Here is an 18,614-nt window from a genome sequence, read left to right as displayed (position 1 = left end):
GCGTGTCACTTTGCTGACGACTCACTCCCCCACACCAGAGTCCATAGAAAAAAAACAGTGATTATAAATCTCACAGGACACAGGAGTTGTTGGTCTCCTGCTGCGTCCATCGGTACGTTTGTGTATCTTAGATAAATGTGACGCAGGTATTTCAAACGCCAACATCACTAAATAACACTGACGGAGGCAGCAGCAGACCAACAACTCCTCCATGTCATGAGCTAAAAAGTGTTGTTTTTGGCAATAGACTCTGGTGTAGGAGTTTACTACAGTCAGCAAAGGTGGTTTACAGAGCGCAGTCACCTCAAAAATCCTGGACTGTGCCTTTAATGTTCAGCTTTGTCTCATGCAAAGACTCTGCCGTCTCCCTAGAATTAAATACATTCCTCACTCTGCAGACTTTTTAGCATCGTATGGCCATAAATCTGCAACCTGGAGTCGACATTAACGTCTCATCTGACAAATGAATGTGTGAGTGAGTGTGTGTGAGTGTGTGTGTGTGTGTGTGTGTGTGTGTCTGGCCTATTTAAAGTGACGCTCGTCAGAAGCTCAGACAGGGAAGAAAAGCAAGTCTTCAAAGAAAATGATTTGGATCCACCCAGCAGCTTTTAACCGAGCGTCAGCTGCTGCTCGACCTTTGTCTTTGCTGCTGCGCGCTGGAAACACACACCGGCCAGGGACAGACACCCGAGGTGTGTGTGTGTGTGTGTGTGTGTGAAACTGTGTGTGTGAAACAGAGAGTAAGGATGAAAGTTAAAACAGAAAATGACAGAGCAAAAAAACAAACAAGAGGTTTAAAGGTAAAAAAAGAAGGAAAACGTGTGTTTGTGTGTGAGAGTCAAGGAGCGAGGAGTGTGTTCAAAATAGGTGTGTTTGTGTGTCTGTGGTGAGTCTCAGTGAGTGTGTTATGAGGTGGAGGTTCAATAATATTAGCCACTAGGTGGCAACAGTGAGAGGAACGGTGAGGTGGTGACCTGGGTCACACACACATCACAGTCCTTTAAGGACACACACACACACACACACTATCACCTCCCTGTCGCTCACCTCAGTATAAAGCTTATTAAATAAAAGAAGAGAAAAATGAAATAGTGAATTTGACAGGATGATTACATGAATAAATTCAAATTGATCCATTACTAAATTAATCACCAAATATTTGATGTTAGAGGAGCGCTAAATCACAATGAAATGTAATTGATGTGCAGTGTTGTGAATTTATGGAGCATTTTGGAGCTTTTTCCATGAATATAAATCATTATAAAAAGATGTAATACAATAGATTTAATCTGTGTTTGTTCCTGTTGCTATCCAGGAATTTTGAGACCGAGACCTTCAACAATCACGCTCACTTTCAGGCAGTACGCTCACGTTACAGCCAAAGATAACATCATTTCCTGTTGCCATTAGGGGGCGCTACATATAGAAGTCAATAATTTGTCATATCTGTGTCCTGGCCAGGATTATAAACACATAAACCTGAACTACTGGACATGCATTTTCCTCCGTTATGGACGAAGCTGCTGCTGCAAACCTGGACCTGAACACTGTGCTCAGTGGACGTTTCAGGGCATCTGTGTCTTCTCCTCCTGTCCTCACTCTGGGAAACGGGCCCCGGTGGCCCTGAGGTTAAAGGCCCCTGCAGCCGTCTGGTCTGACTCTGAGAGGCTGAGGAGGAGAAAAGGGAGGAGATACACCAAACCACCACTATAACTATTAAAATGTACAGTTTTAGTGAGATGTGGACAGATATTGTCTCTTGACATATTACAATAATAGAAAAAAAGGGCGGGGACCTGAAGGGAGGAGGACGCACTAACAAAGCTGAATCTTCTCTTATCAGCTGTTTTTTTGGCGACACCTGTGATGTAACATGAGAGACGCAGCCCACATCGTCTCAGTGACGCCTCAGATCCTGCAGCGACTGGACAGACTCAAGTCCTGGATCAGGGTGGAGTGGAACCGCGCAGTAAAAACACAAATTGTGTCATGTAATCATTTGCATTTTACATCCGTACGCACATAAACTGCAGATATTTTCGGTTTATGGAGTTTCTTTAATGAGCTGTTTTCTGTGCTTTCTCACATGAACACCCTGGAAACTCGAGTAAAGCTGGAGATCTGATTGCTGAAAATGCCTTTTTGTCTTCGCAGCGCTGCAGCATTAAGTGTGTGAGGTCTGGGCTCCGTCACACTCCACGCTCTCCTGCTTTTACAAGCGTCTCACAGAGAAGTCGGGCGACCAGTTAATCTGCGGTCGGACAGAAGCCGCGTTTCGTTATCTGAGGAGAAAAAAAAAATCCGCTTCACGAGGAAAGAAAAGGATTGGTTTTCGTGGAGGTTTTCAGGGGCCGCACTCGGCTCTCGTTACAACTCAACTGCAGATGAGGCAAAAAAACATCAAACTGCGTGTGTGGGTTTTCTCTGGGTTGTCCAGCTGCTTCCCACACTGACATGCAGATCAGGACTTAGTTAATTGGACATTTCTAATTGTCAAAAAAAACGGGGTTTAAACTGATTTTTCAGACTTTTTTATTTATCAAGTTAAACTTTCGCTAGCAAGACCTGAGTGGCTATGCTAATTTCTTAATTTCTTTGCTTAATCTCTGGCAATCTCTGCACATTACTGCATCACTTAGTCCCACTGAGACAGGCAATCGGACTACTTGCTGATCCGAGTATACATGCGGAGGAGAAAATCGATTTACTGCCTACGTCTGACTCCGCCTCCGTAGGGGGGTGCTGTATCGCTTAATAAGCTAGTGCCTTTTCCGTCAGTCTCCTGTTGACCTTTAATGGACGGTGAGATGGATGGTGCTGTGGTTCTGTATGTTTCGTACCTGCATGTTAATCTTCTGCCGTAATTTATACGTCGTCTCCTTCTACTTCCGGGTCAAAGGACATTTTGGTGCATGCGCAGGACACCAAGTCTGACTCCAGTCCGACTAAGCGTACACATGCAGGGGAAATCGGACTATGAATCGCATTATTATCCAGTTATGTTAGTCCGACTAAGACAATAGCTTGATTTTACGTGTTTGCGTGACATTAAAACAACTGAATTATTGTCGGACTTTTAACAGTCATGTAAACACAAAGCAAATTGTATAAATAAATGTGAATACAATTAGACAAACGCACTACTTTATGGTAAATGTCCACATGACAGGGGGAAAGAAGAAGACAACGTGATCTAATATACATCTTCTCTTTCCACTTTGTCCAAGGAAAGGATAACGTAGTTACTACGGCGACTAAATATATTCTCTGGTAATTTTCCCCTGGGACGAAAACGTGAGATCGGTATTGTCCACACCAAAAAAGAAACCCGAGCCACTTAAGTTCTCCATGGCAGAGGTGAAACGTTGCTGACGTTACAAATCTGCAGAGCGAGTAAAAGGATGCGGCAATTATCTAATCCAGTTTGTTTACGCCTTAAAACCCCGAGAGACAGAAATAAGCTCCAAAATAAAACCCACACGGAGTCGGGCTGCGTCTCAGCCCAAACGCCGCTTTTATTACACGCTCATTGTCTTGTATTGTTCTTTTGATGTTTTTTAACTGCTGGGTGTGTGCAGCCACGTTTGGCGGTTCCTCACATCAGATCTGCTTTACTGCACCGAGGCGTGTGAGCGGGAGGAAGTCAGACTAAATAAAATCAAATATGGAAAATAAACATTAGGAGTAAGAGGCAGGCGTGTGCACGCTGGAAATAAATCACTTCACAACCTGAAAAGTTGGTTCCCAGTGACAATCGTGGAGTAGTTTGTGTCCTCGTGAACCGTTCCGCCATCAGTGGACTAATAGATGAGATTAAAACCCTATTAGTTTTAGCTTCTCAGTGATTTTAGTCCCGTCCCAATGTGCCGGACGTTGTCAGTAAAGATTACAGTGACCTTTACCTTCTGGAAAAATGACCTCAGCTAATACTAATCCCGTGTGAATAGTCCAGCAGTAAATATGTGCATAAATATTCCGTAACATCCTGTTTACAAGTCGTTTTCAGCGGATAACTCAAGCATGGCGGCGCTTGGAGGAAGCATTCAGTTTCGCGCTCTGCAGTCGGACAAGTTTGTGGCAAACCTTGTGCAAGAGAAGGTCGACAGCACTTGTCTGGACCTCCGATTGCTTAAGGTAAATACATCTCTTCCCTAAGGGTCTCAAACTGCCTCTGAAATCAACGTTTTTTCCCCCAAACCGAAATTAAACACAGCGTTTCCTCCCCCGGTACAGTTGTAGCTTTTGTGACGGCCGTGCATTAATCGTTTGATCCCTCCCACTGTGACTTAGTGAATTAATCTTACAGATGTCCTGTGGTAAAAATGACATCACTCCACCTACACATCGAATAGTGCTAAAGAAGGAAGGGCAACAAACTGGTTGATCATTGGTAACTATGCGTGTAATCTGGAGTACTCAACTCGGCTTAACTGGGCAAAAGCAGAAACTGTTCATATACGTCTGTAATCTTTCTTTTTTCCTCGGCCCATCTTGCTTTGCTTTTTTTTTTTATATCCTTCATCTAATGTGATGAACAACTGCTTTTTCCCTGGCTTTGACTTTTGTTGAAGTCAACGATCTCTTTTGTTTTTCTTTCTTTCTTGAATTAATAAAAAGTCAACTTTGATTCCGCTTAACGGGTGTGAACACGGGCTGGTTCGGTGAAAGCACTAAGCGTCTAAATAAAACTAGAGCTTGAACAGGAACCGTGGTGGTTCTTGCTGCTGTAAAACTATGTGAGCTCCACATCAAAGTGTAAAAGAGCCACAGGTTCAAACTCAGTAGAAACACAGCTTTAAACAACTCCAAGTGAAAGTGAAATCACCGCCCAGTTTGCCTCCACTGACCGACAGTTTCCCCCCGGACCAAACACTTTCCCCCCACAATGCAACATCTTTCGAACCCAATGCCCGTCCAAAAATGTTCCCGTTAAACGTTTGCAGCGTCCAAGAAAACACACGACTTTGTCTGACTGGACAGAGCTCATCCAGAGGTTTCACAAAACATGATACGGTCGTTTTTCAGAGGGCAAATTAAAGAAATGCAGAGTCGTAAACTGATTCTGACAAGTGTAACGTCTGGGAATGACAACATCGTCGAGGGCGTGAACACCAGCCAATCATCTGAGAGGTGCAGGATTTTGATTTTCTCTTTGTTGAGACACAAACGGCGGTTGTGTAGCTTTGGTAACAGAGACGTTTATTTTTCATGCAAATATTCAAAACAATAAAAGAAATTTGTGTTTGTGGAGATGTTGTATATTCAGAGATGTGAAGTTGGACCCAGTTTGATCCCTGCGAGGACAAAGGAGTTCAAGACTTCCACAAAAAAAAAAAGACCCTTGCGGGTGGACGAGGGGGCAACAAAGAACTGGAAAAAGGGAACGAAAACAACAAAAAAAAGTAATTTGGTAAGAGTTGATAGATGGAGGGATTGAGTGGTGGGAAAGAGCAGAGAAAAGAGGGGGAGACAGGAAGCAGAAGGTGAAAGTTAAAAGAGCCGATGAAAGAATGGTGAAAAAGAGTGCAAGTGGAAGAGGAAATGGAGATTTGAAATGACAGACGGGGGAAAAAAATGATAACAAATGAGAGAAATGATGACGAGAAAAGGAGGAAGGAGGGTGACAGGTGGAGAGAGCAAGTCAGTTTGATAAAGCACAGTGACGGAGGGATTAAAAACAGATATCAGCCCAAAGAGTCAAATGAAAATATTGTGCGTGCCTAAGAAACACAGTCGTTGAGTTGTCTCGGCGGTGGTGAAACTTTATCTGCAGCGCTCCTAAATGTACACACAGCCAACGCCGCTGCCAAATTAAACACGCGGCAAACTCTGCTGCCGCCGCCGCCGCTGCTGCTGCTGCTGCAGCTCCGTTATCCTATTCCGTTCTCTCCAGAGTCCCGAAAGAGAAGAAAAGAAAAAACAAAACAAACGATCCCTTCAAAAGCTGTCAGAGTGAGTCCTTTTCACCCATGTGACAAGTTTTCTACACTCGCTCCTCGACTCTCTGTGGAAACATAGGAATCATGCTTCATTTAAGCGGTGACGGAAAGTTTGGAAATTGGGGATTTTGCTACTCTGGGAACATTAAAGGTCTTGTGAGTTGACATTAAAAAGGAGACACTGTGTAAATAAAGGCAACACTGTTACACACCCGGGATTAGGCAAAAACTAAGGTCATGTGGCTCCGTCTTAATAATATCTCAAAAACTAATGATGGTAAGATGATGAAATCTAATCTCATGGAAGACAGGGGTCCCCGAGGACCAGGATTACGCACCACATTTAACGTTTTTTGGTGACTAACTGTTTGTCTATTGATTTTCTTCCAAATAAATAATAGAAACACAGCTAATTTCACTTTGTCTAAATGTTTGACTGCTCGTGATTCTTTAATTTCTCATATATTCTCAGTATATTACATTTTCTTTCTGTAGGCCTGTTCGCAGGAGTGCAGTTTCTTCCTGCTGCAAAAACACTCATCTGAGAGGAGGAGAAATCCTTTTTTAAACGCCAGTGTGAGCGTCGCTTCAGCAGCTATCATCAGCAAACAACAAAATGACACGCTGCAGGTTATAATAAAGCGGAATTACACTCGAGAGTCATGTGATTTCATGAGCTCTCAGTCAGGACTTCACTGGCAGTAAAATGCAACAGTTTTTCTTTATTTTCTGCACAGAATTTAACATCGCTGCGTGGATTTCGTCGCAGCTCTAATTTACGTACTTACACCAGCTTCAGTGAAGAGTGACGATCGACCTGTCGGATGTTTGGGGCGAAGGCAGAGGACGTCTGTAAGAAAAGCAAACGTGGTAACAAAAGGTTATTTTCCTGTTTGTTTTTGAACAATAATCAGAGAATAATGTGTTACCTGATGACCTTGTTACCTTGCAGTCGAGCAGACAGACAGACAGACTGACAGACAGACAGCAGGGTTTAGTTTCTTACAGAAGACAACTTTAATTACTAAATATCTCATAAATAACCTTGATTTCATTCTCATAAATGACTCCTAGTTTCATTTTAGAATGAACTGTGGCTACAAAACAAAGCAGATTTCAAAAAAACAAAAAACACAGACTCAAAACAAGAGCCTGGCACATCTGAACAACTAATACAACAGTACAAACACACACAGAAAAGAAACAGGGACAAATCAAACCTCAATTTAAGTCCAAACTACTTTTTTTTTTTACTGTTATTTCCCTTAAACTGACTTTAAGAGATATAAATCATTTTTAAATAGTTTGTTATTAATAATTTAAATAAGAAATCCTGACTCTTTTCCTTAATTAATTAAAGTCAAAAACACAGTGATAGAAAAGGGCAGGTGTGTGTGTGTGTGTGTCTGTGTGTGTGTGAGGTTGTATGAGTGAGTGGCAACACGTTGTGACATCACATAAAAGAATGGAAACTTTCGTTTTAAAGCTTGCAGAATTGCGGTTTGGCCGGCGCCATGTTGGGAAGTAACAGACAGGCTCCTATTGGACGAAACCAGCTGTCATATACACGGGTGTCCACTCACGTGTGACACCAGAGCTTTATTTTCCTCTCAATGAAAACATCGTCTACAAAAGTGACATCACGGTACGTTGAATAAAACCAGAAACTTGAGATTGAGACATTAACTCTTTAGGAAACTGTGCTGACGTTATGAACCTACTCGACTCCCGCCGAGTCGCCCCCTGGTGGATATTCAGTGTATGTTGACTTCCTCTTTGGCTTCAGGCGTAAGGTTTATGTTGCATGAGCTGCTTTCGGACGTCCACTCGAACATGTTGAGGTCGTACGTGAGACTGACGATGTTTTTCACAACAGCACGGAAGTCAGATTATCCGGATAAGAACCAAGTGAGACAATGTGAGAAGTATTCACAGTGAGCGAGTACGAATGAGAGTATTTTACAGTAAATATTTAAAATACAGTGCACAGTTACAGCTACAGCCGATTCTCCTATCAGCTGAAAGCAAGAAAGAAAGTATCCTTTACATCCACACTGCCTAAAAAAACCTTTGAAACTACGTCTTCAAATCGGTGAATCACACATTTGAAGCCGCCTCGCTGTACTCTGTAGGTGCTGACGCCTGACACGCTCCTCACAACCTGAACAAACACAGTGACCTGTAAGAAAACAAACCACCAAGAGCAAGAAAACATGTTTTGGTTCGGTCCATGGCTCCTCCTCTTCCTCCTGTGACACTAGTAACGGTCATTTAACAGAAGCATTTTAAACAGAGTCGTCCAGAGCTGGTTACACGATGCCACAAGCGTCCGCTTCGTATTGTTCCTGAAGATGAGCAGAAAAGGCCTCGGGTGTTCGACTGGCGCTGCTGGCGCTTCCCCTGCGCCTCGGTGCCACCGTGCTTTTTTCCAGAAACGCCCTGTTGGTTTTCGTCGTACAAAAACAGTCTCAGGTTTGACCCCGCAGCACCAAGTTTGTGTCCATCAGCAGCTGCGTGTCCTTGAGTGTCCCAGATTTTGCAAGAAAACAACACAAAACTGACTGTTGGAGGTCAGAGGGGGGAGGCGGCGGAGGTGGCTGTTGGATGTGGCCTCGATTTACCCGGAAGAAGCCCGGGCGGCTGGACGCGGCCGAGCGGGGGGGGGGTTTATTCTTAGACGGCAAGGCGGGGAGGCTCTGGTGAGGCCCGGTGCCACACGAGGGGGCGAGAGGGCGGGGCTGACATCACATTCAGGAGTGAGCGTGGGTGGGGAGGTGGTTTGGGGCCTGACTGGGATTAGAGGAGGCGCAGGGCTGCGGGTTCAACTGCTGCTGAGGCTCGACGAAGACGAGGAGGAGGAGGAGGAGGAAGAAGAGAGTCAGCAGAATGTCTGAGGAGGAGGATTTTTGCCTTCGTCCTCGCTCTCCCTGGGCTCAGACCACAGTCACTCAATGCCCACACACAAAAAACTACTGGATGTGGTGAAGTATAGCAGCAGCAGTGTGTGTGTGTGTGTGTGTGTGTGTGTGTGGATCAGTTATTACTGGGCAATATAAATATGCGTCTGAGAGGAAACTGCTTTGCAAATGTGCCCTTGACTGAGTGTATTTACATGCAAATACACTGTATATTTAGACTGCTGAAGTGAATGTGTGTGTATGTGGCCTTGTATATGTTTACATGTACACAGTATATACACATACACATATTTATCCAGCATGTGTGAGCCTCTGTATGTACAAATAAATGTGTGTGTGATGTTTGGACGTGTTCTGTTTATTCATGTGACTGGATCACATCAATCCTCAGCCGTCCTCGACCTCAGGCTCCTCCTTCTTCTTCTCTTTCACTTTCACCGAAGACTTCTTAGACACTTTTTTGTCCCCCGTTTCCTTGTTGGCCTCCTTCCCTTCCTTGTCTTTGTCCTTCTTGTCCTTCGATGACTCCTTTTTCTCCTTGGAAGATGATGATGATGATTCCTTCTTGGACTCCTTCTTTGCTTCCTCTTTGCTCGAGTCCTTCTTTGACTCCTTCTTCTCCTTGGACAACTCCTTCTTGTCCTTTTTCACCTCCTTGAGTGGCTCCTCTGCCCCTGCTGCTTCTTCCTTCAGCGAGGCCTCTGATGGCACCTCCTTCTTCTCTTTGGAGTCTTTATCTGAAGGGGGAAAGAGAAATAAATCTGAATACAAACACATGTGAACAGTGGAAATGTTTGGAAGCAACACTTCCAGGTTTAAATACTCCAGGACTGTATTTTAATCTGGATTAGCAGAAACTATACGTTTGGATTTTACTCTTCCTTGGATTTATCATGACACTAAAAGAAATCTGTGCTTTTACGTTCCACAAGTGTTGTTCCTTGAAACTAACACACAATTGTCAGTGCACCAGTGTTGTCGCCAACAACTCTTGCAAGTTGTGACTAATTCCCCCCCTAATCCCACTAATAATTGGTAGTTGGCAGCCATTTGTGATCCGATCTCTCCGCACTGATGCTAATACCAGGTCTGGACGGGGGCTAGTGTGTCCCCGAGGACATATTTGCATTCACACATGTAAAAGAATGTGGCCACATGTGTCCCAGAATAAATCTGAATGTGGTTCTTGTAACCGGATTTGCATTCAGGACGCAGTGGATGAGTTCCCACCTGTACGCAGAGCGGTGGATAATAGTTAATAGTAGGTTTGAAGAGGGTCACTGGGCCCCGTTTAGACCTGGTATTGACACCCGTCCCAGTAGATCTGATCACATGTGAACACATTTCAATTTGACTAACCACACCTGGCGATAAGACATGTTTAATGTGAGCTCACTAACAGAACATGGAGAACACTTCTGCATTTCTGAGGAGCTGGTAAAGTCTAGGGCTAAGATTTGAGTTGCGGTTATGGTTAGGGTTAGACATGAACTGGTTTTTGGTTTAGTTTAGAGTACAATGCGTGGTTTAGGCTGTCCAAATGTACGCACGCCAATACAGAGTCCTTTTAAGGATAGCAGCGCAAACTTGTGTGTGTGTACTTGTATTTATATATTTGTGAGGTCCCAAAAAAACATACAAACCAATATTTGTAAGGACATTTTGTCTGGGCTAATTTCAGGGTTAAGGCTAAGCACTTAGCTGTGACAGTTAAGGTTAGGGTAAGGGGCTAGAGAATGCATTATGTCTATGATGTGTCCTCACCAAGGTATAAAACCAGTTTGTGTGTGTGTGCTCCATTAACAAAAATAAAGTTTTATTACAACACTGATTAGTGTAAAAACCCTGTGAGAAGACGAGCCGTCAGGTGCCGTAAGATAAGGAGCTGGTCTCTAATCCATCCTGAGGGCAGATTGCATTCATGCAGCTCAGGAATGTGGACAAATTATGTCCTCAAATCACCTCAGAATGTGGTTCCTGGGATCGGATCTGAGGACGCATTCAGGACAAATTGGGAGCATTCAGACCTGGACTTAATTGATGTTTATACCAGGTCTGAATGGGGGTCTGTGTCGAATGGCTGAAACGAGTTTTCAGGAGAATCTACAAAAGTTTTGGATCGTCTTGGTTTTTCTATCCACACGGAATGCTGAAACGCTATTTTTTGGAAAAGAACAACCTCTTTCCTGTGTTTGCATTCGCTGTTGCAATCTGTTGTCATCATCTTCAGGTGGTTTGGTCTATGTACTTTATGTTTCCTTCAATTTTCTTTCCTTGATCCCCCTGGCTTGGTTCATGCTGTCTCTGTTATTTTGATTATATATATATATATATACATGTATATTGTAATGTATACTTGTGCAAACATGATGAAAATGTCCATGCGTCATGTTTTTTTTTTGGTGTATTTCTGCGACAGCACCACATACAGGCCTAGTATATGTACTGCAGGGTTTAGGGTCATATTGGGGAGTTTCTTTATGGTGTTTATGGAAAAACTTAAGGGAAAGCTCTGTTTCTGTGTGGATGAGGCCACAGACTCCTAAAAATAGGCTGCACTGAGTCAGCTGCTGACATGGTTGAAGGGCTTTTTCGGGGCAGAGCATTAAGAAGCATCGGGTCATTGTTAACAACGGGCAGCTTTGGACGGGTCGTCACGTCGTCCGTCTGTTCGTCAGCGGGGATTAAGTGATGTCTGCACGCTCAGCTGTGTTTTGTTCTTTAACAACCTGATGTGGACACAGCTCTGCTCTCTGAGGTCTCAAGCATCAGGACTAATTGAGCGACAACAGCACCTGTTGCATGACAAAGAGCCCCCCACACACACACACTTAACTAAAGACCCCCCTCCATCCTCCGCTCCACCAGTACTGCCAAACACACATTCTGGAGCCCCGCCTCCTCCAGATTGGACTGGCTCTCTGATAAGATGATAACGGGACCATCGTCTGCCAACAATGAGACACACTTCTTATCTGCATGAAAACAGATAGGGTTTAGAGACTGGAGACTGCAGCCTGGTATCTAACTGTGTATGTGTGTGTATGTGTGTGTAGTGTTAGATCAGGATTGTCTGCATGGATCTGCCTTTGCGTGTCTGTGGGGACAGACTGCTTCACGAAAGTGTGTGTGTGTGTTCACAGGCTCCACAGAAGAGCTCTAATCAGATGGCTCATCGTCTAGGGCTTGCAAAGAGAGTGCGCTTGAGTGTGTGTGTGTGTGTGCGTGCGTGTGGCAAACAGTAAGTTGGCACACACGTTTACCGCAGCATAAATCTTATTGTAATTGGCTGACAATTTAATTCTCATAAGGAGGAGAAGGCACGTTTTCCGAGCGAGTTGTAAAAGTTTGTCAAGTGGCCAAACTCACACCTGAACCTGCATGTGATGCACTTCTTTACATCACACTGTATGAAAGGTGCAATATATTGTTTACTGAGGGTTCGGCGCTAAGGCTATACATGTAAAAAGAAAGATGGACACGATAACACATAATGTTATATAAACATAAAAACCTTAATAGACTGAAGCTGAATGTTTTTTTGATTTCCCTAATGACAGAAAATACTGCAGACGAGGGACAGGGATGGTGAAAAGCAGCAGCAGCAGGAGGAGGAGGCCTTTACTTTTGTTGGGACGACAATGAGGTGGAACTGTTAATGACACTAAGTGTTGACTGGCGATTCTTACAATACATAATCTGTGTTTAAATCCACTGCTGGTCGAGTCATGGCTGAGACTCAGTAAGGAAACAAAGAAGAATGTCCACATGTCCAGAGAAAGAAAAAACACACAACCCTGAAGTTTGGAGTCTAAAAAAGGGTTCAGAGTGAATTCAAATGAGGCAGAACCTCATTTTTAAGGAAATGGTTCCGTTTAGAGCTAATATTTGAACTGTGGTTAGGTTAAAGTTAGGGTTAGACATTAAGGGGTTATGGCTAAGTTGAGGGGTAATGCTTTGTTTAGACTGTCCAAATGAATGGAAGTCCAGTTGTAAACCACAGACTGTATGTAAATAATGAATGACATGGAAGTGGCTCAAACCTGTATAATCTTGAATGGCCAGGGGGCAACTTCACTAGTTTATATGGAAATATATGATTCAGAACATTCTTAAACATTTCTCTGAGGAGTGCATGGTCTTCAATCACTGGTTTCAAGTCTTCTTCGATAGGGTATGGTGTCCATGAAGTTTCCATTGAGCATCAAGTACACCATAAAGCACAGATGGTGGCTATAGTGCGATTGACACCAGTAGACCATTATGTCTAGAGCAGGGCTTCTCAATCCAGGTCCTGCCCCAACACAACTGATTCAAATGGTCAGCTTGTCACCAAGCGCTGCATAAGTCTGATAATGACCCACTGATTGGAGCAGGTAAACATCTAAAACATGCAGGATGGTGGGTCTTCAGGACCAGGATTGAGAAGCACCGGTCTAGAAACTGTTCACATATCAAGAAAGCAGCAGCAGATGTGTTAACAGCAGGGGTAGACTGTCCAGAGCGTCCACACGAAAGATGGCACCTGGTTTGAGAGTCGGGACACAGATTTGACCAGGAAGCCGTGAGGAGAAGTTCTCGAGAATATCTGGAGTGACTTTGGCAAAAAAACATTTGCGTTCCCACGTACGGCCCCTTTGAATATGTTCAGGAACATGTCTGGACTTCAGCGCAGGTGTGAAATCCGCCGTCAGCTCCACCCGAGATGCAGAAGATGCCAAGATACACAAACACAAACAAATTCAAAGCACAAATGATCCCTGCAGCCATTAGCCTTTTAAATGACTCACTGTGATTGCATTTATATTTGTGATGGTATTAACTGTTGATGTTTGTGGTTACTGCTAGCTGTACAATGAATTGCCCCTTGGGGAAAATATAGATACCTTAAACCCTCTCTTCCAAATATAGTTTCTTGTGGTTTTCGAAAACCAAGATGGCATTGGACAAATTCCAAAAACTTGACGCTTCAAAACATTAATTAAAAAAAACACAATGGGTGATGACTTTTGGTGTAAAAGTGAGGTATTTTTTCAGTTTCCCAGTTTAACACACGTTTTGACAGGAGCCTCATTAATCCACTTGTGTTTTCCCACCCCACACACGACAAACAACTCACAACAAGTATCATAGATACAGCCACACACACACACACACACACACACACACACACACAAGCAGAACGCAAGCAAACTCACTCACACGCCAAACGGTGAATGATTTAAAAGAACGAGTGGGAACAAGCACAAACACACAAACAGACGACCGCAAACTGTTTGTGTAAAAAGTGTAAATCTACACATTGACATGCAAATGAATCTGTGCCTGCAGAGTTTTACAGTGAGAACATGAAAGCCGTGCAGCTGAGGGTGTGTCCGTGTCCGCGCAGTAAAGTGACACAGTGTGTGTACAACTTCACACATGTGCACATCTGTCTTTGTGTGTGTGTGTGTGAATCAGTGCTCTTACATGTGATCGGGAAAGTAGTGAATGTGAATGGGTTAATTCTGTAGAGACAGTCTGAACTGTCTGAGCACTACACACACGCACAAACTTGTTTTATATCTTTGTGAGGACACATCATAGAGATAATCCATTCCCTAACCTATAACCCCGACCCCAACCATCCCAAAAAAACTCTAACCCTATAATCCTAAAACTTGGTATTAACCCTGTAAAAGCCATTTCAAGTTGTAGGGTCCAGACAAATGTCCCCACAAAGATAGCTTTGTACATTTTTGGACACACATTTACGTGTTGGTGAGCATTCCCAAGCCCCTTAACTTAACTTTAACCATCAAAACTAAGAGCCTATAACCTTCACCCTTACACTAACCCAAAAAGCGGTTGTGGGGCCCAGACAAAAAAGTCCTCACAAATATTGTTTTTTTAATGTATTTTTGGACCTCACAACGATGTACACACAGAGACACACACACACAGATGCAAACCTGTGTGTGTGTTATGGATATACAGTATTTTCTGACTGATTTGGCTTCATAATTAAAAACATCATGTAGCAAGGATTTCCTCAAAATGACGGTATGTTTCGCAAGTGACAAGTTTTTTGAACCAAATACATAACGAGTTACTTGGGGTTACTAGGCTGTTTTTTTTTTTTTCTCACTCTTAATCTTCCAGTCCATTATGAGAGGCGGAGATTTCAACTGTATCACTCAATCCTCATCGTCTCCAGAGTGGCCACGAACTGCACGTCTGCACACAGTCTGAACTGAACCTGATCATGGTCGTGATGAGTGTTTATAATGACTTACACTGAGCGGAAACGCACACCAAAATCTCTGATTGTGGCTGGTAACCAATCAACACTCAACACACGGGTGTGTGTGGTAGTGTGGATTTCTTTTACAACTCTCTGCTGATGTTAATACGTGTTTTATTTACTTTATTGTCCAACGTCCGCACCTTATTTTCAAGGTTTCTTTGTAGTGTAGGCAGTTATTACCACTGCTGGAATCTGTCCATTGAGTGTCTCAGTGTCTCCTGTAACTAGACAGTAAATCTAAATTATGAAATTACTGATTTATGATTCCACCCAACAAATCCTCATTGCTGCACCTTTAAATTTGGTACTCGGTTTTATAAAACGTCTCGCGTATACTTAAAGATATACAGAGCCTATTCTCAGACCCTAGAGTGGGATATTTTTGTTGCTTTTCTGGTTTTATGTTTTAATCCTGTGGTGCTGAATGGACAGCTCCTATCAAAATGACCCAAAAATACATTTATGAGACAGCTCTCTTTCACTTCATTTAATGACCTAGTCCTAATGTGTTGATGAAACAAGCTTTAAGGACATTTTTTTGTTCTGTCTCACTCCTTCATTCCTTGCCATCACCTGCCACATCAAACTTTTAAGTGGCATATACGGGATTTCTGTGTGACAGTGTTGAATCCTTTAATTTATGCTGTTTTAATAGAGCAGCACTTTAGATCTTAGACACCGTGTTTGTTTTTGTTTAGCACAGAAGCTGTTGCTGTTGATGGAAAAAGGAGTGGCGGTAAATATGAGGTCTGATTGGAATGATGCAGCACATTCTTATGTTAAAACCTTGGATCTGCATGAGAGCAGAATGAGCCGTCGGGAGCATTTTCCCAGGGAAGCTATCGTCGTCTGTCCCCTCCTGGATTTTCTTTTTCTTTTCTTTTTTTTTCCCACTACACCAGCAGAAAATAAAAGTGAGCCGTGTGAGAGCCAGTTTCCCCGGGGGAGCGGTAGCAAAGGGTCGATAAACATTGACGTTGTAAGACAAGATGGCAGCTTCCCTCCTCTATGGAAATCCAGAGGGGTCAGGTCACGTCTTGTCAGTCCGCTAATTCAACAAACTAACAAAGTGGAAGGTCTGTAGACTAAACAAAGCAGATGCCAGTGCTGCACATCGCTTCTGAGGAGCCGGGAACCAAGTGACGCTAAGCCTTTCTCACATGGGACAAGTGCTACCTGGAAACGTCTGGTGGTTTTTTTTGTTTCCCTCCGCAGCCATTTTTGGTCCCATGTGAATCTGCTACGGCAAACGTCTGGATGGGATCCGTTTGACAGGAAACTATGGTTAATGTAGTTTCTGACATTGCACATCGTTGACTTTAGTGAATGGTCCTTAAGGGAATAAAACTATTATAACATCGTTCCCCCTAAATTACTGTGGAGGTGTTTCATTTTGAGAAACACACACACACACACAGAAGAAATCAGGCCACTCATGCACAGGCTGTCTGGAGTCATGTGTTTGGTCTGTTAGTCGTGGAACTGCAGCCTCTCCTTTTCTTTTTAATGTCTTAATGTTTCCATATCCATTTTAGCAGAGATGGTTTATTAGTCTATTGTGGTGACTTCACCTCAACTGTATGATTATTATTTGTTTTGTCATAGAATCAGGGTTTTAGTGTGTCTGTATTACTCAGGTTTGGTTTTGTGGTTGCCAGTTCAGTTCCCATGGTGAATGAGCAACACTCACAATGCACATCCTGCAGAAGCTGAACGGACCATTTCTGGAAATATTAAGATTGATTCTCCTGCAGTTACTGAGCTGCTGCTGCTGCTGCTGCTGCTGCTGTCTTGGCCATATCTTCCTTCAAAATAACATTTTGAATTTGACATCTTTCTTACGGCAAACTGAAAGATTAAAGCTGAGGTCAGTAATTCCAGCACAGCCTCCCAAACAACTAACCTCCTTTCTCAAATATGCTTAGTAAATTACATGTTTAACATGTATAAAGACACGGTTTAATGTGATTTATTGCTTTATACCAGTGTTCATTTTAACAGCAAACTACTTTAGTTTCAATTTAGTCTTATGACTAAAATACAGACACAATACAGATGTTACTTTTTTGATATGAAAACATTTATATTAAAATTCAAATCAAATAGTTTCTCTTTGTTGTCAGATGTTTGTTTAAATTTGAAATAGAAACATTACACACTGACCTTTTATCTTCAAGATATTACTTTGTATTTCTATTTAAAATTCAAAAGTAGCAGCATTGTTTCAGTTTGAACTACAGTAAATAAATTTAGCGACAGCAACATTTGCATAGATTTCTGGACCACTAGCCTCCAAATGTGGCTTCAGGTTTGTTGTGTTTTTATCCTTTGAGTTTGTCTCCACGTGGTTTACAAAGTGTTTTGTCTCCCGTAACATCGTACGTGAAAGATGACCATGTGACGTCTTGTTCTCTTTCTTCACAATGCTGTCATTTCCTTGTGTGTCTTTCACCGTGTTGACGTCCAGGTAGATCAACCTAACCTCCGTGCCATGAAAAAAAGTCTTTTATCATTTTTATTTACTTTAACGTTTGCTTTTCGTTGGTGAAAAAGTGTCGTTGAGGAACATTTTTTGTCCAAGTTTTCGACATCGAAATTAACAATGAAAAATCCAGTATTTCTGTTAAATAGTAAAAGAAAAGCAGAACATTGAACCTTTAAATAAGAACAAGAAAGAATTGTGTCCCCCGACGCTTCCTTTCGCTAAATCTTCTTAGGAAACAAAAGTGTTCTTCACCGTTTCCCAGAGCTGCTGTGACCCCTACAATGAGACTCTGTGTTTTTCAACATATCACGACTCTTCATCTGCCTCAGAGTTTAGAGGGCAACACTTGTTTGTTCCTCATGGAACAAAAACCAAAACCACAGCAACAAAAGTCGTCGTGTCGATTAGATAAGGAGAGCGACGCTATCTGTGCCGCGTTCAAAGCCTCGTGTTCCGCCTGAGCGCGCGTCTTAGCGGCGGATCGCAGTGCTGCATTCATCTGCAGGCAGCCGTAGTCAAAATAGAGGCGGCCGCACAGATCGCCCGCATCCCGGACCCAATCAGCATGGAGGAGACTGCGGCTGATTTACAGAGTCCATTGAGCCGAGAGTGTGTGAATGTTTCTGCCAGAGGGAGAGACGAGATGAGCAGGTATCTGACTGGATCTGTGCTTTAGTGTGTGTGTGTGTGTGTGTACTAGTGTGTTTTCCTGTAGTGTGTAAAGCGATGGATGTGAGAAACAAGAAAATAGAATTACTGAGAAAAAGAGCAGCACACATGGAGCTGCATCAAATCCTATGGTTTTATGTGAGCACACGACACATATGCTGCAGCAATTACACCCGGCTATCCTTCTACATGTACATTACCCACAATGCCCTGTGCTGTAGGCCGCTTCTTGCATTTGGTTCACTTGAAGCAGACCAGAGTTCACTTCTTTGGTGCGGATCAGAGTTTGGTTGTGCATTCACACCTCCACAAACAAA

At 43.1% G+C, this 18,614-nt stretch overlaps 1 protein-coding gene across 2 annotated transcripts in view; it reads right to left on the bottom strand.

Annotated features, from left to right (window-relative positions):
• Positions 1-6,932: 6,932 nt before the first annotated feature.
• The window catches only part of bbs9 (Bardet-Biedl syndrome 9), a 181,114-nt gene continuing 169,432 nt past the window's right edge, over positions 6,933-18,614 (bottom strand). For both annotated transcript variants that reach the window (XM_044034472.1, XM_044034473.1), the window contains one exon: positions 6,933-9,594. In XM_044034472.1, the coding sequence (XP_043890407.1) occupies positions 9,245-9,594 (350 nt within the window). In that variant the 3' untranslated portion in view covers positions 6,933-9,244. The remainder of the gene's footprint in view (positions 9,595-18,614) is intronic.

This window comes from Solea senegalensis, linkage group LG9 (genome assembly GCF_019176455.1).
Source record: "Solea senegalensis isolate Sse05_10M linkage group LG9, IFAPA_SoseM_1, whole genome shotgun sequence".
Lineage (NCBI taxonomy): Eukaryota > Metazoa > Chordata > Actinopteri > Pleuronectiformes > Soleidae > Solea > Solea senegalensis.
The sequence above is the reverse complement of the archived record's forward strand: the minus strand, read 5'-3'. Positions and strand labels throughout refer to the sequence as shown.